Source organism: Budorcas taxicolor, chromosome 8 (assembly GCF_023091745.1).
Source record: "Budorcas taxicolor isolate Tak-1 chromosome 8, Takin1.1, whole genome shotgun sequence".
Classification (NCBI taxonomy): Eukaryota; Metazoa; Chordata; class Mammalia; order Artiodactyla; family Bovidae; genus Budorcas; species Budorcas taxicolor.
Window position 1 is genome coordinate 78,603,635 of NC_068917.1, and position 17,871 is coordinate 78,621,505.

The window sequence follows — 17,871 nt, forward strand, 5'->3', positions numbered from 1 at the left end:
CATCAGACCTGCCCTTGCTTTGCCAGCTCAAACACACAGCCCAGGGCCAAGCGCAGAGCATCTCAGGGTGGCCTGACTCTCCTCAAGCCCAGGAGAGGGCGAGAGGCCAAGGCCAACCAGCCTTCTCCCTCTCTGCTCTGTTCTCAGAATCAAATAGCAAGTTGGAGAGAGAAGTGGGGCTCGCAGGAGACCGTTCCCCCTTGCCTGGATGGGTGCCAGGGAGACTGGATAGGGTGCCCTTCTGTTCTCCCACAGTCCTTTCAGGAGAACAGGGCTGCTGCCTTTGCAAAACCGAAGACTCTGAGTTCTTGGCTGGAATCAGGGCTTGTGACGTGGGAGGGGCCTGCCTGTCTCTGTCTCCTTTAACGACTTCCTGTTCTCTTCCTTTGCTTGCTCTCATTCCCTCCCTGCTTCCTCATTCGTCTCTTCCTTCATCCATTCATTCAGCAACTCCTTCCTCTTCTCTCCTCTGGAGGCTGATGATGCTCAAGGATTTGGTCTCCGGAGTTCCTGGCGGGGACACACAGCAGCCAAGGTTGAGCAGATAGGACATGTGCTAATTGCCAAGGAGGGCTGAGGATTGTCCAAAGTGCTGGGGGATGAGAAGCAGGGACTGGAAGGCCAAGGAAGTCTCCCTAAAGGAAGAAGCACCTGAGCAGAATTGTGAAGCATGAGGAAGCATGCACTGATGAAGAAGGCTGCAGAGGGGTCACATGCACCAGAAAGACACGGGCCCAAGCAGAGGGGCCTGCTGGGAAATGACGCAGCACAGGGAGCACAGTATGCGGGACAGGGAGGAGCAGCGGGACCTGAGAAGACCTAAGTGCCCAGTCCTGAGTGTGCTTCTCCAGCAAGGAGGAAGCTTGGATTCTACATGTCAGTGGTCTCAAATGAAGTGTTAGTGCATGCGTGCTAAGTTGCTTCAATCGTGTCCAACTCTTCGTAACCCCATGGACTGTAAAGCCTGCCATGCCCCTCTGTTCATGGGATTCTCCATGCAAGAATACTAGAGTGGGTTGCCATTTCCCCCTCCAGGGGATCTCCCTGACCCAGGAATCGAACCCACATCCCATACGTCTCCTGCATTGTCAGGCGAGTTCTTTACCACTAATGCCACCTGGGAAGCCTAGTGTTAGTGAAGTACAGAAGCTCAATGTATTAGAAAGATGAGAGTGGGGCTGCTCTGGTAAGATCAGGGTCCTGATTGCTTGAGGGTCCCCTGTCATCACTCCCCACATCCCCTAAGCAACTTTCCCAAGGCTCTAAGAGCTCCTCCCAGCATAATTTGAAAATCACTCTCCAACCATCAGAGGATTTGGGGGCAAAGAAATCCCACAGTCATGCAGTATCCTGGAGATATCTTCCAGCCGCAGTGTGAGAGACCTTAAGACTGAGCCACAACAGGGGCATTGGAGATGAAAATGAAAATGAGAAAATAGGGTTGAGAGCTGTTAAGGAGTAAAATCAAGAGAAGGAAGTGACTGGCTGGCTATGGGGGAAGGGAAAGTTGGTGATGGCACCTGAAACTCTGGTTTGGGACAACCTGTAGGATGCCACAGAATTCTGGACAGAAGTTAATACAAGAAGCCAGAAGAGGCATCCTACAGGCAGTTGGTTGTATATTCGGGAGCTTGAAAAAGAGCTGGGGCTCGTGAAGGAGGTGTCAGAGACATCAAAGTCTTAGGTCCTTCTTCAAGGGAGAAATGTCTTGGGAGAAATCAGACAGATTGTTTTCGATCTCAAAAGCCAGGCTGGGGGCCGAAGGACTTTGTTCTGTTGGTAACAGGGAGCCATGGAAAGTTTTGGAGCCAGGGTCTCCAAAGGGGACAGGGTTCCGGTCCCACGGCACAGGCTGCCTCCCATCTGGGTAGCGTAGCCCTGTTCAGGCCTGGCTGGGAAGCCCCAACCAGCAGCACTCTGCAGAATGTGTGTGTGTGTGTTTGTGTACCCTCTGCTACACTGGGGTAGGAGGCAGGAAGGATATGAGCAGACCCTGGGGTCAAACACACCTGCCCTGATGAGAGAACGCGAAAGAGAAGGAATCAGTGGTGCAGGCCTCTGTCTCCTCCCTACCGCCTGCTTCCTGGGCATTCGTTCATTCTCTCAATCCCACTTCCACCTGCCCTCTCTGTGCCCTCTTTATTCCTACCTTCCCACCTCCACTCCAGGAGCATGTGTGCAACTTGCACACACACACACATACACGCACACCTGCAGATACATGCACCACCCCCGACTGGGCATCAGGCTGCTAAGTGGGGTGTGAAATACAATTTCCATGCGCGCCAGCGGCCACTCATTAAACACTTCCCTTTGCGGCTCCCCTGTGCCTCTTACTCTCTGGCCTTTGACACCCCCATCTGCTCCCCCCTTTAAAGAGACTACCTTTACGCAGAAGAGGGAGCTGTCTCGGTATCAAGACTGCTCTGGCATGTGCCTCACAGGCTGTGCGGTGTTCTAGGCCTCTTGGCAAAAGCACAAAAGAGCAGCCTGCCCAGACAGGCCCAGGCAGGACGAGGTCCGCCCTCCTGCAGCTCTGACAGCCAGGCCTGGAGGGGGGTCCCCTGGAGAAGAAATCCCCTCCATGCTCCCACCCCACGTACACTGCTCAAGAGCCAGGTTACAACTGTGGTTACAGACAGCACCCGTGGGTTCCCGTCCGCCCTCACTGGGCCTCTCCTTGTGACAGGGGAAGGATGGTGGTCCCAGTGCAGGAGGCCTGGAGGCTGGAAAGCTCTGGGCACCCAGCCCCGCCCCAGCCCTCCCGGACACAGCTCTGCCGGGCCTCCACATCTGGCAACAGAAACTTGAGCCTCAAGCGTGTCATCTTCATAAGACAACAGCTCTGTCTCCAAAACACTTTCCCATATGTTTGCTTCCAGCCCGGAGAAGATGGGTGGGGAAGAATTATTAACCCCAATTTGCAGTTGGAGAAATGTAGCTCATATCTGAGATGCTGGGAGCAAGATTTTAGAAGCAGGAGCTAGTGGTGAAGTGAAGGTGGGAACAGAAGAAAGGCAACCTGGAGAAAAACCAAGCCTGGATGGGGAGGGAAGCAAGCAGGAAAAAAAGAACCTTGGCACCTTGATTCCTACGATGGTGGCTATTACTTACTTATTAAACACTTAATATCTGCAGTGTTCTGACCTAAGAGCTTCACATTCATTATTTCATTTATTCCTTACAACAAACTCATGCTATTATGATTTCTGTTTTAGAAATGAGGAAGCTGGTTGATGGGCTCTCGACATAAGGAGGTCGAACGCAGAGCCACTGCTTTCTAACAACTTGTTACAAAAATAGCTTCCTATTCTGTATTGGGGTTTGGGAGCTCCCCATACCCTTCCCCATCCCATTCCCTTACTCCCCTCCACCTCAGATAGTAAAGATTCTGCCTGCAATACAGGAGACCTGGGTTTGATCCCTGCATTGGGAAGATCCCCTGGAGAAGGGAATGGCAACCCACCCCAGTATTCTTGCACGGAGAAGCCACATGGACAGAGGAGCCTGGTGGGCTACAGATCATGGGGCTGAAAAGAGTCAGACACAACTGATCAACCCACACCACATATGCCCCACCCGCCATTCCCAACCAGAAGAAGGGCTTGTTCTACATCCAAAGGGATTCCCAGGAGTTTTTCTCAAGGAGCAAAAAGGGGTCTGCAGATGGAGGTGTCTGAAAGTTAAGGTTACAATGGACACCCTCTTTCCCTTTGTAAACAGTATTTTTATACTTCATCCTAACCATCTCAGGTTTTATACATGGAATCCCACAAATCGGGGTTTTCTGTTCCTCCCCCCATGTGGGTGAGGGTGGGGAAAAGGTACGTATTTAAAGAAAATAAAATTTAACAACAAGTTTCTCTAAACAAACAAACAAAAAACAGGGCTCCTAGCTGCCAACGCAGAGAGGACCCAGGTACCTCCATTGCTGAGCCCGGAGACCGGGGCAGTGCCCCACTGGCACATTGCCTCAGGATGCTTGGGGTGGGGGGGTGGTGAGTGAGGAGGGAGGGCAGGCCCATCATGGGATCCTAGGAAATGGGCTCCCAGAACTGGCTTCTGGGCCTCAGAAGGGTCCTTGAGTGAGCCCTGCTCAGCTCGCAGCCCTAACCCAACACCCTCGCAGGGCCCCAGAGCTCACAGTGTGGAATGTTGCAGGTCAGGTGGCAGAAGGATGACATGGACCATAACCTCAACTTCTTCTCTGTGTCATCCGACGGCAGGATCGTGTCTTGGACGCTCGTGAAGGTGCGTGTTTCCCAGAAAGGGTCATGCAGGGGTGACGATGGGGAGTGGTGGGAGCCAAATGGCAGGGGACTCCAACCCTGCCAGTCCAGCCCCACCGGTGCGCCTCCCCATCCCTGTGTGACCACAGAGCGAGCTGGTTCACACTGACGTCATCAAGCTGAAGGTGGAGGGCAGCACCACGGAAGGTCTCGAGGGCCTGCAGATACACACAGTGGGTAAGAGCCCCTGCACCTCATCTCCGGCCTGGCCACATCCCCCTGGGCCCAGGAGGTCTGGTCCTCCCTCTTTCTGCACACCCCACTTCCCCTCCTGCTGGGTAGGAGGAGGTAAGGAGAAAGCCTGGTCCTGAGCAGTCTGCAGACCCTCCCTGTTTATGCAGATCAGGCCCCTGTTTACCCAGATCCCATCCCTGTTTACTCAATTCCTCCCCTGTTTATGCAGACCATATCCCTGTTTGCAGACCCTTTCCCTGTTTACCCTGACCCCGACCCTGTTTAACTCAATCCCCACCTTGTTTATCCAGGCCCCATTCCTGTCTGCAGAAGCCCTGGCCCGTTTGCAGAGTTCCAACTGCCGGGCTCTAGCGGCAGCCCAGGGACCCAGTTTCCGTTTGCCTGGCTGGCTCCGGCCCTCATAGTACCCAGACTCAGGCTGTCCCAGGGGAGGGCCTACTGGGTAGAGGTGGATGCTGGGGGCTTCCTTCCCTTCCAGAACTGGCCTAAAGCAGTTCCCTCTTCTCCTAAAGGCTGCGGCACTGCCTTTGACTTCCACAGAGAGATTGACTACCTGTTTCTGGTGGGCACAGAGGAGGGAAAAATCTACAAGGTGAGGTAGCGCTGTGCCGATGCCAGCTTCTTACAGGGCCACTAGACCTGGGAGGTTGTCATTCTCAACAGACCATATTCGGATGGATCTCGGGGCTCATCAGTACTAGAAGGCTTTCTGGGGAAAGAGAATGCACTGCTTTCTTTAAAAAAAAAAAAAAAAGTATTTATTTTTAATTGAAGGATAATTACTTTACAGTATTGTGTTGGTTTCTGCCAAACATCAACATGAATCAGCCATAGGTATACATACATATGTCCCCTCCCAGAATGCATTTGTTGACCTGCTTGGGTGTCAGGAAGAGGGACTGACTGCAGGAAAGGAGATGAAGAATCTAGAGGGTGACTTTAGCCCAGCTCAGCATCTTTCCCTCACGTCCTGCTCCCTGCCTGGGGGTGAAGGAGGTAGAGCTGGGCACAGGGGTTGCGGGGCAAGAGGTGGGGCTTGGAACATCCTGAAAAGACTTCCTAGAGGAGATCTGAACTTGAGCTGAGCTTTGAAGGCTGGGTAACAAGAAAACCTATCTCTGAACAATGGGTTCATCCCAGCTGGTGGTGGGATGGAACTTGGTGGCCCGCTTCTGCCAGGTCTCAGAGTTAGTAGGTGAACATCCTTCTGAACCTTCATCCATCCAGAAATAGCTCCGCTGCAAGCTTTTCTTAGGCTCAGAAACTCAGAATGTTAATTACAGGCAGCCTCCCGGGAGCCCCTGAGGCCCAGGCAGAGCCGATCTGAATGCAAAAGATGTCCCCACCCCCCTTCTCCACCCCTGCTTGTGGCTGTGGGAGACAGGAAGAGACCAGTCAGTCACTCAGTCTCCTGGAGGGAGGAAGTGAAGGGCACAGTGGCCAGGGCAGGAAACCAAATGAGAACTCAGGAGACTGGGACTTGTTCCTGGCTCTGCACTTGCTTTTCTGGGAGCAAATGAAAGTGAAAGTGTTAGTCACTCAGTCATGTCTGACTCTTTGCGACCGACCCCATGGATTGTAGCCCACCAGGCTCCTCTATCCATGGGATTCTCCAGACAAGAATACTGGAGTGGGTTGCCATGCCTTTCTCCAGGGGATCTTCCCAATGCAGGGACTGAACCCAGGTCTCCCACATTGCAGGCAGATTCTTTACCATGTGAGACACCAGGGAAGCCCCTACCTGAGAAAGGTGGGATGTTTACCACCGCTGCAAGGATTCTGTCTGTGGACTGCTGGTGGATCCAGGGCTCTGTCTGCCTGTCCACAGGCCTTGGCGTGGACACAAACTAGACCATACCGCCACCAGAACCCCTAGACCTGCTCTGCCTGGGCTCAGGATTGTACTGTGCTTAGTCGTTCAGTCGTGTCTGACTCTTTGTGACCCCCTGGACTGTAGCCCTGCCAGGCTTCTCTGTCCACGGGATTCTCCAGGCAAGAATACTAGAGTAGGTTGCCATGCCTTTCTCCAGGGGATCTTCCCAACTCAGGGATTGAACCCAGGTCTCCCACATTGTAGGCTGATTCTTTACCATGTGAGACACCAGGGAAGCCCCGAAATACTGGAGTGGTTGGCCTATCCCTTCTGTAGTGGATCTTCCTGACCCAGGAATTGAACCAGGGTTTCCTGCATTGCAGGCAGGTTCTTTATCAGCTGAGCTACCAGGGAAGCCTCAGGGAGGAAAGGCCATTTCTGCCTGGCCTGGAATCCTCTGGGCAGGCTTCCTTCACCCTCCAGGAAGGCTCCCCTGCCCACCCAAACCTCAGTCCCTTAAGCCCCTCCTTTCTCTCTGGTTGCTTTGAGGGTGAGATGAACAGCCAAGAGCTTGGCCCCAGCTCAGCTGGGACAGTGAGGCAGGGCGGGGACAGAAGAGGAATCTCAGGGTCTGACCCTCCAGAGCCCCCTGGGGAAGTGGTGGCTGACCGCGCTCACTCATGCTTCCCCACCCCCACCCCAGTGCTCCAAATCCTACTCCAGCCAGTTCCTCGATACCTACGACGCCCACAACATGGCCGTGGATGCTGTGTCCTGGAACCCCTACCATACCAAGGTCTTCATGTCCTGCAGCTCCGACTGGACAGTGAAGATATGGGACCACACCATCAAGTGAGGGGCCTGCCCTCCCTCAGGCTGCACCCTGGGCGGGGACCGGTAGGGTTCTGGCACCATGAGCCCTCTGTTCTCTCAGCTTTCCGCCCTTCCCCACTGCAGGACCCCGATGTTCATCTATGACCTCAATTCAGCTGTGGGAGACGTGGCCTGGGCACCGTACTCGTCCACTGTGTTCGCAGCAGTCACCACCAACGGGAAGGTAAGTGCCCCTTTCCTGACCCTGCTGACCCCCTACTGACCCCCTACTGAAGACAAGATGAGCCATCTCAGCTGTCCCTCCTGGAGGGCCCACCCCAGGCCCAGGGCAGCTGGGGGAAGGTGGAACATAGGACTCTGTGTGTCCTCAAGGGCCAGGCCACTTGGGGCCCTGTCAAAAGAGGGGTCATTCAGGGACTTGCCTGGTGGTCCAGTGGTTAAGAATCCAAAGTGGGGGGATACAGGTTTGATCCCTGGTCCTGGAAGATTCCACATGCATGGGGCAACCAAGTCCATGGGCCACAACTGTTGAACCCACATGCTGCAACTACTGAAGCCCATGTGCCTAGAGCCTGAGAGCCTCAACGAGAGAAGCCACTGCAATGAGAGGCCCAACTAGAGGACACCCACGTGCCGGTAGAGGCCCCGCACAGCCAAAAGTAGATAAATAAAAGAGGGATCTGTCACCCCATGAGGCCTGGAGGAGAGAGTGGAGCTGTTCACCTTGAAGGAGAGAGCAAGATGGGAAATAAGATCCCATGAGGAGGAGCTGTCTTCTCTGAGGGCCATGGGGAGGGAGCTACAGGGTGGGGTGCCAGCTTGATGTAAAGAGAAACTTATACACCAGAGTCAATCTGTGGTCGAAATAGCATCTGAAAGGTAGTGAGTTCCCCATCCCTGGGAGTGTGCAAGCTGAGTCTGAGCGGGCAGGTGGGAGGGGTCTGTGCAACAATAAGAATCGGTGAAAGCTCAAAAACAGCTTGTGGGGAAATTTTTTTGGGGGGAAAGTTTTTATGCAACATAATTTACTTATGGACTTTGATGTAAGCTGAGAGGCACCTGCCAGGAAAGAATAGGGTGTATTAAGGCATCACCCTTAAGTCAGTCATTTATTTGCTGAACAAATGTCTAACCAAGGGCCAACTGTGGCTCCCAACTCCAGGCCAGGGCCTGGTGATTCAGGTGATTCACAGAGCTTATGTTCCAGTGAAGGGAAAGAAATAGAATGCAACAACCAAACCCCCAGTAGAGTTAAGTGCTGGGCAGAGATCAAAAGAGGATGACATGTGTACACCAGTGTTCACAGCCACATTATTCATAACAGCCAAAAAAGTGGAAACAACCCAAATGTCTGTAATTGATGAATGAGTAAACAATAAGTACTCTATCCATAAGAAGTATTACTCAGCACTAACAAGAGATGTACTACTGATACATGCTATATCATGGATGAACACTGAAAGCATGCTTAGTTTAAGAAGCCAGTCTCAGAGACTTCTCTGGCTGTCCGGTGTTTAAGACTTCGCCTTCCAATGCAGCAGGTATAGGTTTGATCCCTGGTTGGGGAGCTGAGATCCCACATGCCTCTTGGCCAAAAAAACAAAACAGAAAACAGAAGGAATATTGTAACATCTTCAATAAAAACTTTAAACATAGTCCACATCAAAAAAATCTTTTAAAAAATTAAGAAGCCAGTCACAAAAGACCAAACATTTTCTGATTCCATTTATGCAGGTCTAGAATAGACAAGGAGAAGGCAGTGGCACCCCACTCCAGTACTCTTGCCTGGAAAATCCCATGGATGGAGGAACCTGGTGGGCTGCAGTCCATGGAGTCGCTGAGAGTCAGACACAACTGAGCGACTTCACTGTCACTTTTCACTTTCATGCTTTGGAGATGGAAATGGCAACCCACTCCAGTGTTCTTGCCTGGAGAATCCCAGGGACGGGGGAGCCTGGTGGGCTGCCATCCATGGGGTCGCACAGAGTCGTACACGACTGAAGCAACTTAGTAGCAGCAGCAGCAGAATAGGCAAATTTACAGAAATAAAGTAGATTTGTGGTTACCTAGGGAAAGAGGGGAGAAGGCAGTGGCACCCCACTCCAGTACTCATGCCTGGAGAATCCCATGGGCGGAGGAGCCTGGTAGGCTGCAGTCCATGGGGTCACTAAGAGTCAGACATGACTGAGCAACTTCACTTTCTCTTTTCACCTTCACGCATTGGAGAAGGAAATGGCAACCCACTCCAGTTTTCTTGCCTGGAGAATCCCAGGGACGGGGGAGCCTGGTGGGCTGCTGTCTATGGGGTCGCACAGAGTCGGACACGACTGAAGCGACTTAGCAGCAGCAGCAGCAGGGAAAGAGGGGTTGGGAGAAAGTGGGTATGACTGGTAATAGGCATAAGGGTTCTTTTGGGGTGATGAAAATGTTCTATACTTGGTTGTGGTGATAGTTATATAACTGTGAATATACTAAAAAACGGGAATTGTATACTTTAAATGGGTAAATTTTATAGTATATTAATTATATCTCCAGAAAGCTGTTATGGGGCTTCCCTGATAGCTCAGATGGTAAAGAATCCACCTGCAATGCAGGAGACCTGGTTTACATCCCTGGGTCAGAAAGATCCCCTGGAGAGGGGAATGGCTACCCATTTGTGCCAGGAAAATCCCATAGACAGACAGTCTGGCGGGCTACAGTCCATGGGGTTGCAAAGAGTCAGACATGACTGAGTGACTAACACTTTCCTTTTCAAAGCTGTTATATCTTTAAAAATAGAGTGATGCACAAGGAAAGGACTGGGTGGTCTCTTAGATAAAGTGGTCAGGGAAATCTTTAAAGAGGTGACATTCAAGTAGAGAGCTGGGTCACACAAAAGGGTCAGGTGAAGATGAGTGAGGCCTTCCAGACAAAGGAACTGCTAGTGCAAATGCCCTGAGGGAAGAACAAGCTGGAAAGGTTTAAGGAACAGGAAGTTAGGGTGGCCAGGATCTAGTAGGCAAAGGGCTGAGAGCCTGAGATGAGAGCAAATGGTGCAGAATCGAGAGAAAGAATCAGAATTTTTATGTAGCATGCCCAGGGAGACTATTGGAGGATTCCAGATTTTTAAAAGGTAAGCTACACAGAGGATGGATAAGAGAAGGGTGGGGGGAGATGAAGCAGGAAGACCAGTTAGGATGCTGCATAGTCTAGGCAAAACTTGCTAATGGTTTGGACTTACAATGCAGTAAAAATAAGATCCAACATTTGTTCAGCACCTATATGGCAAGCACTGTCCAAGCACCTGACATATATTCATTTGGTAGAAACCCTGGCTCTGCCACTTACTGGCAAGTTAGGCTTAAGAGCCTCCATCTCCTCATTTATAAAATGTGGAAAATAACAGAACCTACCTGATAGAGTGGCTGTGACTGCAGTAATTAGATGAGGCAACCAGGTAACATGCTTGCCCAGAGTCTAGTACATCATACTGTAGAAGTTTCTCAGTTGTGTCCGACGCTTTGCAACCCCATGGACTGTAGAGCACCAGGCTCCTCCGTCCATGGAATTCTGCAGGCAAGAATACTGGAGTGGGTTGCCATTCCCTTCTCCAGGGGATCTTTCCAACCTAGGGATTGAACCCAGGTCTCCTGCACTGCAGGCAGATTCTTTACCATCTGAGCCACCAGGAAAGCTGTAAGTGCTCCATAAATGGCAACTGCTATTACTGTTAATTCTGTAGAGACTTAAATTTTCTCCTAAACATTTTATTGTCATTCCCTCAACCACAGGAAAAACAAACAGAGACACAAATCGCCTCTCCTACTACCTCCAGCTCCAGTGTGCTAGGCTTCTGTCTATTTCCCAAGAAAGTCCAGGGGCAGTTCCTCTGGTTGTGGGGAGCGGGGACAGGGACCCCATTTCCCTGATTGTGCTGACACCTACCTCTTCACAGACCCACGTGTTTGACTTGTCCATCAACAAGTACGAGGCCATCTGCAACCAGCCCGTGGTGGCCAAAAAGAAGAACAAGCTCACCCACGTGCAGTTCAACCCCATCCACCCCATCATCATTGTGGGCGATGACCGAGGGCATGTCACCTGCCTCAAGCTCTCACCCAACTTGCGCAAGATGCCGAAGGTGCAGTCTTGGGGAATTTGGGCTGCCAAGAAAGTCTCCAGGATGGCGGGATGGTGGGGAGGGGAGTGGTTGGTGAGAGAAAGAGGAGGAGCCAGGCGATAGCCCCAGGTTTCTGGCTTTGGAGGCCCAGGGTAAGGGTGATGTCATTGTCCAAGTGAGAAGCATAGAAGTAGGTTTGTAGGGGGACAGATGGGTTCTGACACGCTGAATCTGAGCCCCAGGTGGAAACAACAGGTAAGCAGGTGACTAGAGTCCAAAGTCTGGGGGCAGTACATGGGCATCATTGGCTTGCTTGGTGTTATCCAGGCAGGGGCTCAAGGCTTAGTTTCCAGTCATTTGCTGGGCTTGCACAGAGCTTCAACTCCAATGGTCCCTGAACTGGGAGCTGTGGGTCCACACAGGAAGCAGGAAATGAGCCGTGAGGAGGGTAACTAGGTCAGTAGCTAGGCAGTCCTCCTTTTGAGCTCTGGTTCCTTTCTGGGATCTAGAATGATCCAGAGATCCTGACCAGAGCCCAGGGGCTCTGAATACAGGCCACAGAGCCCAGAGCCATGACCGCAAAGTCTAGATCTCAGAGTCCCGATTCAGACTTAAGAACCCAGACTTTAGAATCCAGAGCCCAAGGTCCAAATTAAAAATCCCAAACCCTAGATCCCAGTCCTGTCCATTTGGGTGCTAGGAGAGAATTTGCTCCCTGCTAGGTTCTGGACCAAGGTCAGAGCTGAGCTGGGGCTGAGCCACGTTGCCCTGATGACTGTACCCCCTGGGTTGCCATTTGATGCCTTTACTTGCAGTTTGAGGAAACAGCAGGGCCCTCTTTCAACTGCTGACACCTGCCCCCATGTGCCACCACCAAGGCAGGCACCACTGCACTAACCCTCTCATGCCAGCCTGGCCTATTCCCCACCATGGCCAGGGAGGCAAGGGCTAGGATTTTGGCTGGGCCTGTAATTGTAGCCAGCTGGGGGAGGGGGTGGACTTGGCTATAAATACTCAGAAGGCTGCTGAGTGCCTGCAGCTGTGGCCCAGAGGCTGTGGGGTGGGCGTGGTCTGAAACTCTGCTAAGCCCTGCTAGTTGGCCTCCAGGAGCTGGAGGAAGGCAGTACAATTTGTGGAACAGATAAAATCTGTTCTTGATTTAGTGAGGAGCGTGACCCAGGCTTAGGCTGGTAGAGTTGGATAGCCCTGTGGGAGGGATGGTGGTGACCCCTCGGGGCTGGGGGACAGCCATCACATGTTGAAGGGAGTAGATGTGGCGGGAGGCCTGCCTTGCCCACTCTGACCCAGGGAGGCAAGGATCTCCCAGTCTCAACTCCTCAGAGCAAGGGTCAGCATCAGTATCTCTGAGGACCTGAGGACATGGGTACCTGGGAGTCAGAGAACCTGAGCAGGTGACAGCTGGGGGCTAGTTCTTGCATGGACTGGCAGTTCCTCTGAAACTGTCACCTGACTCTATCAGCAGCCAAGTGACTCGGGCCAGAGGAAGTCCTGTGGGCATTCCTCCTGCCCCCCTCTGCAGGCTGCAGTCTCCCTAATCTCCCCAAGAGGGCTGGGCCACAGAGGCCTGACTGCCCAGCCCAAGGAGCGTCCCGTGACTGGTGTCAGAGCCCACCAAAGGTCAAGGCCTACTTTCTCCAGCTACTGTCTAGATGGCAACTGTAGCTCAGAAAGGCAAGGAACTTGCCCAGAGTCACATAGGGAGTTAACAACTAAAAGCCGGGCTTCCTGACTCCCAGGAGATGAGGTGAGGGTGAGAAGAGAACATGAGGTTAATCTGGGAGACCGAGAGGGAAGGGAGAAAGAGACATCTTTGTCCTCTGCCTCACGAGTGTCGGGGTGAGCGGGGCAGGGGCAAAGGCGCTGAGCCTCGAGGGGAGGGGGAGACAGATTTGGGAACAGATGCAGGAGTCATGCCAGGAGGAAATCTGAGCTCCACCGGGTGTTGGCAGCCAAGATGGGCCAGAAAAGGGCCTGCGGGCCCCACCTCTCCCCCCACCTCACAGCCATGGCCAGATCCGGGCTGGGTCCCCAGCAGGCAAGGCTGGGGCGGGTGCCAGTGAGCCCTGGGCACAGGTGGCTGAGAGGGCAGGGGGCTTGGGTACAGAGGGAAGGCGAGAAATGGCAGCTCCCCCAGCCCAGCCCACATCACATTGCCTGGACAGAAGGGAGGATGGCACTGGTGCTGGTCTGCTAAGGAGCTCGCAGGCCTGTCACACACACCCAGTGACCCAACACTCTGTGTGTGTGTGTGTGTGTGTGTGTGTGTGTGTGTGTGTGTGTGTGGTGTCTCTTTTGTGACCCACGGACAAGGATGGGATTTGCCATTTCCTACTCCAGTGGATCTTCCCGACCCAGGGGTCGAACCCATGTCCCTTGCATCTTCTACATCTTCAGGCATTCTTTACCACTGCACTACATGCAAAACCCCGTGGCCAGGGGTGGGGGGTGGGGTCATTAATTCAAGACCCGCTGTTCTTGGAGACAGTCCCAGCTGAGGACATCTGGAACCACATGGGACATGCCATCTGCCTTCCTGACACCCTCCCTCACCTGGGGATAACTGACACAGCAGGCCTGGCCCCAAGTGGTACCCCACTCCCTGCCTGAGCTGGAAGTACTGGGTCAGAGTACTAGGTGAGGGCACCTGTGGCTTTGTCCACACTTTCCCTCCACAAACACACACCTCTTAGCTCCTTGTTAGGACTCAGCCAGAGACTTTCCTGTAGGAACGGTGGTCCTGACTGGTAGAGGTCTGGGACTACAGCTCTTCCTGGCTTGCCCCACCCCAGCCCCCCACCCCCACCGCCCCCACCATCAGGATACTATGTCCATCTGAGGTTCAGAAACAAGAGCTAGATGTTTCTTCCAGGCCTTAGCTGGGCCCTGGTCATCGAACCTGAGATGGGGAAGGATCCTGCAGAGGTGGGGGGAGGCAGGGGTCCAGAAGCTAACTGGGCAGGAGAGGGCATGGCAGTGCTGGGGTAAGCTGGGCTGAGGAGGTGATGCTGGGAGGCAGCAAGAGATGGCCCTCCCTCACCAGTCCTCCCTGGTATATACTTCTCTTCTCCCCAGGAGAAGAAGGGCCAGGAAGTACAGAAGGGGCCAGCTGTGGAGATCGCAAAATTGGACAAACTGCTGAACCTGGTGAGGGAAGTGAAAACCAAGACCTGAGGGCCTGGCCTCTGAACCTGGCCCATGTCTTGAACCTAGTACTTGTAGCCCCTGACCCTGATACCCCAGTCCAGCCTTAGTACCCAGTATGTGTCTGACACTACCCCTGATCAGGTCCCAGTGCCCTGCTCTGGCCCTGGTCCCATCACCTCACCCCAGGACTTGGTCCTCAACCCCTGTTACCCTCTCCTACTTTGCACAAATAAACCTGTGTCTGGAAGTCTACCCGCATCTTTAATTTTGCTACAGCAGGGCACCCAGGAAGAGGAGAGAATCTCAGGGTAGAGTCTTAGATCCATTTATTATCCAGCAAACAGTAGGAGGACCAGAGGAGGGGCCCAGCCTGGACACCCTCCCATTATTGCCATGGATTCTAGTTTGCTTCCCCAACCTTGAGGGCCGAGAGGCGCTTGGCCTAGGGGGAGGGTGGACCCCACCCCAGACCGCTGGGATGGAGCAGAGTCCAGATGGCCCTGGCCCTAGCACCAACTCATGAACCCCTGCCCCAGGCCTGTCTACCTAGGGGCAGGGCCCCTCTTGGAGCCAGGCCAACCAGACACTGGGCAGCTAGGTCCAGTTCCACACAGGCTGGACTCTGAGTTCTGGACCCCAGGCCAGCTGGACCCTGGGATCCCGATTCCAGATGCCAGGTGGGGTGGACTTAAGCCCCAGACTCCGGGCTAGGCCAGGGGCCTTCAGGGCTGCAGCAGGTAGCTGCCTTCATGGCTGGGCTTCTGGGGCGGGGGCGCCTTCTCAGGACAGGGGCCAGGGCTGGAGTTGGGACTGGATTCGGAGAGGGAGTCTATGTTGGCAGAGCGCGAGTGGCAGGCCCAGCAGAGGATGACCCAGAGCAGCAGCAGCAAGAAGCCGACGAGGCCGTTGCAGATGATGGCGATGAGGGCCCCCTGGGAGAGGGCTGCCCCCATGACGGGCGCACCCTCAGACGAGCACAGGCTGAGAAGCTGCCTCAATGGCAGGACCCATGCCGAAGCGGGGTGCTGGGACAGCCGGCCTTCCACGCACTCAGCGATCCCTGGGCAGTGGAGATGTCTGAGCCTGTGGGGGGGGTACAGAGCAGAGGCAAAGCATGGTGAGGAGGAAAGGGGAGGGTGAGGCCGAGGAGGAGAGGGTGGAGAAGAGAGCCCCCTCCCATACCTCCAGCCTCCCAACAGGTCTAAACACCTCACAGAGCCAGGACCTGGCTCTGGGCACCTGGATGGGGGTGTGGCTACAGTGGGGAAGCCGGAGTGGGCATGGCCTGGACCTGCCCACTGAACGTCCAGCCCTCAGAAAAACTGTAAGAGTGGGTGGGATTGAGGAAGCCCAAGGCCTTGAAGGATGGGCACTGTGACCAGCTTTGGTGTGGCCTGGGCACCTCCCTGCTCTCAGGACTTCAGCCAACCAGCCCAGAAGACCTCCAGAGGTGCCAGCTCACACAGAGGGAACTTTGTGGAGGCCTGGCAGGCGTGTGTGGGTCTGTGTATCCAAAACTGTGTACCTAGGTGCGCCTCTCAGAGAGACTGTTTCACCAGGTCAGGTGCGTGTGTCTCTGTGTCTGGCTCTTACTCTGTCCCTTGGTTCTTGCCTGGATGTGCACCTCAGCCTCTGTATACCCACCTCCGGTGTGTACCCATCTGTAGCTCTCTTTATATCTGTCTCTCTTATGTGTCCCCATCTCTGAGTCCTGAGTGTCTCTCTTGTGTCTCCTTTCTCTCCTAGTCTATTTCTTTGTGTATCTCTGGATCAGTCTCTGCATGCCTAGGTCTCTTGTGTCTCTCGTCTCTTTCTTCCCCGCTGTGTGTCCATCTGTCCCCGTGGACGTGTCTCACTCCCCTCTCTGTGAGGTCTCTGTAGTTCTGTGCGTCTCTCGCGTGTCTTTGTGTCTGACTCTCTTTCTCCCCGGCTGTGTCTCTGAGTCTTAAGCCTTTTTATCTCCGTCTCTGGTTCTCAACCCCCATGCCCGTGGTGGGTGGGCCCCTCTTACCTGAGTTAAGCCCGGTGCGCGCCCGCGGGAGGATCCGGGGTAGCGGGATGCTGGGCGCCGAATGATGCTCGGGAACCTGCGGGCGGGGGGCAGCGGGAGGCGGGCAGGGGTGACTTCCCCTCCCCAGACCCTCCCCCTCGGCAGCGCAGCCTCCGCCGGCCGCTCCCGCCGCGGCGCGACCGGGGCGGCCTCTGCCGCGGGCGGTCTGCGGCGAGCGGCCACCTCCTCCCCCTGGGGCGGCGCCTCCTCCGCGGCCGCGGCCGCTCGCCTGCTCGCACGGCGGCGCTCGGGCGGCGGCGGCGGTCTGGGCGCGGAGTTCGGCTAGGCTCGGCTGCGTTCGGCTACGTTCGGCTAGGCTCGACTGGTCTCTCGGCTAGGCTCGGCCAGGCTCCGCCGGCCGCAAAAACAGCGAAGGAGCCCCGCCTCCTGGGAGGCTGCGGCCGGCGGCTTGCAGGAGGAGGAGCCATCCCTCGCCGCTGCCGCTATTTAATTGGCTCCCCGTGCCAGGCTCCCTTGCCATTGGTTGTGCCCTGGGGAGAAGACTGTCCCGCCCCTTGTGCGGGCGGGGGCGGGGGTGGGAAGAGGGCTGAAGGGCCTATTCAGTCTGGATCCCTCCCCCGGGGAAAGGGACAGGAGCCGGACCCGCCTACCTGCGGCGATTTCTTGCACCTACCTCACCAGGAAGATCTGCACACCCAAAAGCTGAGAAAGGCCAAAGCCTCTGTATCCCTCTACTTGAGGGGACCACCCCTTCATATCTGCGAGAGGTCTCTGTCCCCTTCATCTGCAGGAAGGCACTGGGATACCACATCCGGGAGGAGACCGAACCTCTCTTGGTGTTGAAGTCCCCTATACCCCCGCACGTCCACTCTCATCTGAATGTAAACCCTGCATCCCCACTTCAGAGGGTCTGTGGTTGGTTCCACATTCCCTCGCCTCAGGAGGTGTGAGCAGCTCTGACAACGTAAGTTGTTTTGACACATGTTGAGTTCCCACCCAGTATCGATCAGGGCTTCGTACTCTGACCTTCTACGGGGGAGCCTAGGACAGAGGGGAATGGGGTATTTTGAGGGATGGGTTAGTCCCGGCTAGAATAGAATCAGGTACGACTGTCCATCCTAGAAGCTCCTGACTCCTCCATCTAGAAGCTCTCCTAAGAGAAAGGTCTGCTTGGGCAGGAGCCATCAGGTAGGGCTTCTTATCCGACTTCATATGCCAGTGATTCCTCAGTGTTCTGAATGGACCCTTTTCTCATTCCACTAGATGTATTCTCCCATGGGTAAGCACAACTCTGAAGCTATACTGTGAAGTCTTCTCAGTGCTCCCAAATCCAATGTTAACTTATCTCTGGACTTCTAGATGCAAATCCAAGTGCCAGCCAGAATCAGAGTGGTGTTGATTTCTGGTTCTGCCACTTAACTAACTTTGTGATCTTGGGCAAGTTACTCAACCTCTTTTAGCCTTG

General features: G+C 54.3%; 2 protein-coding genes across 2 annotated transcripts in view; one reads left to right on the plus strand and one right to left on the minus strand.

Moving 5' to 3' along the window:
• DNAI1 (dynein axonemal intermediate chain 1) overlaps positions 1 to 14,568 on the plus strand; it is a 68,763-nt gene extending 54,195 nt beyond the window's left edge. The window contains exons 14-21 of the mRNA XM_052645228.1: positions 4,162 to 4,251; positions 4,379 to 4,466; positions 4,997 to 5,076; positions 5,345 to 5,480; positions 7,001 to 7,149; positions 7,232 to 7,354; positions 11,066 to 11,251; positions 14,324 to 14,568. Coding sequence (XP_052501188.1) covers positions 4,162 to 4,251; positions 4,379 to 4,466; positions 4,997 to 5,076; positions 5,345 to 5,480; positions 7,001 to 7,149; positions 7,232 to 7,354; positions 11,066 to 11,251; positions 14,324 to 14,422 — 951 coding nt within the window. The 3' untranslated portion in view covers positions 14,423 to 14,568. The remainder of the gene's footprint in view (positions 1 to 4,161; positions 4,252 to 4,378; positions 4,467 to 4,996; positions 5,077 to 5,344; positions 5,481 to 7,000; positions 7,150 to 7,231; positions 7,355 to 11,065; positions 11,252 to 14,323) is intronic.
• Positions 14,569 to 14,711: 143 nt separating this feature from the next.
• Positions 14,712 to 16,589, minus strand: ENHO (energy homeostasis associated). Its single transcript, XM_052645276.1, has 2 exons — positions 16,407 to 16,589; positions 14,712 to 15,478 (listed from the first exon to the last, which is right to left on the minus strand). The coding sequence occupies exon 2, from the start codon at positions 15,346 to 15,348 to the stop codon at positions 15,118 to 15,120; it is 231 nt and encodes a 76-aa protein (XP_052501236.1). The 5' UTR covers positions 15,349 to 15,478; positions 16,407 to 16,589; the 3' UTR covers positions 14,712 to 15,117.
• Between the last annotated feature and the right edge of the window lie 1,282 nt (positions 16,590 to 17,871).

Excerpts from the sequence above, each read along its gene's own strand:
- ENHO (XM_052645276.1), bottom strand. The coding sequence starts at position 15,348 with ATGGGGGCAGCCCTCTCCCAGGGGGCCCTCATCGCCATCATCTGCAAC.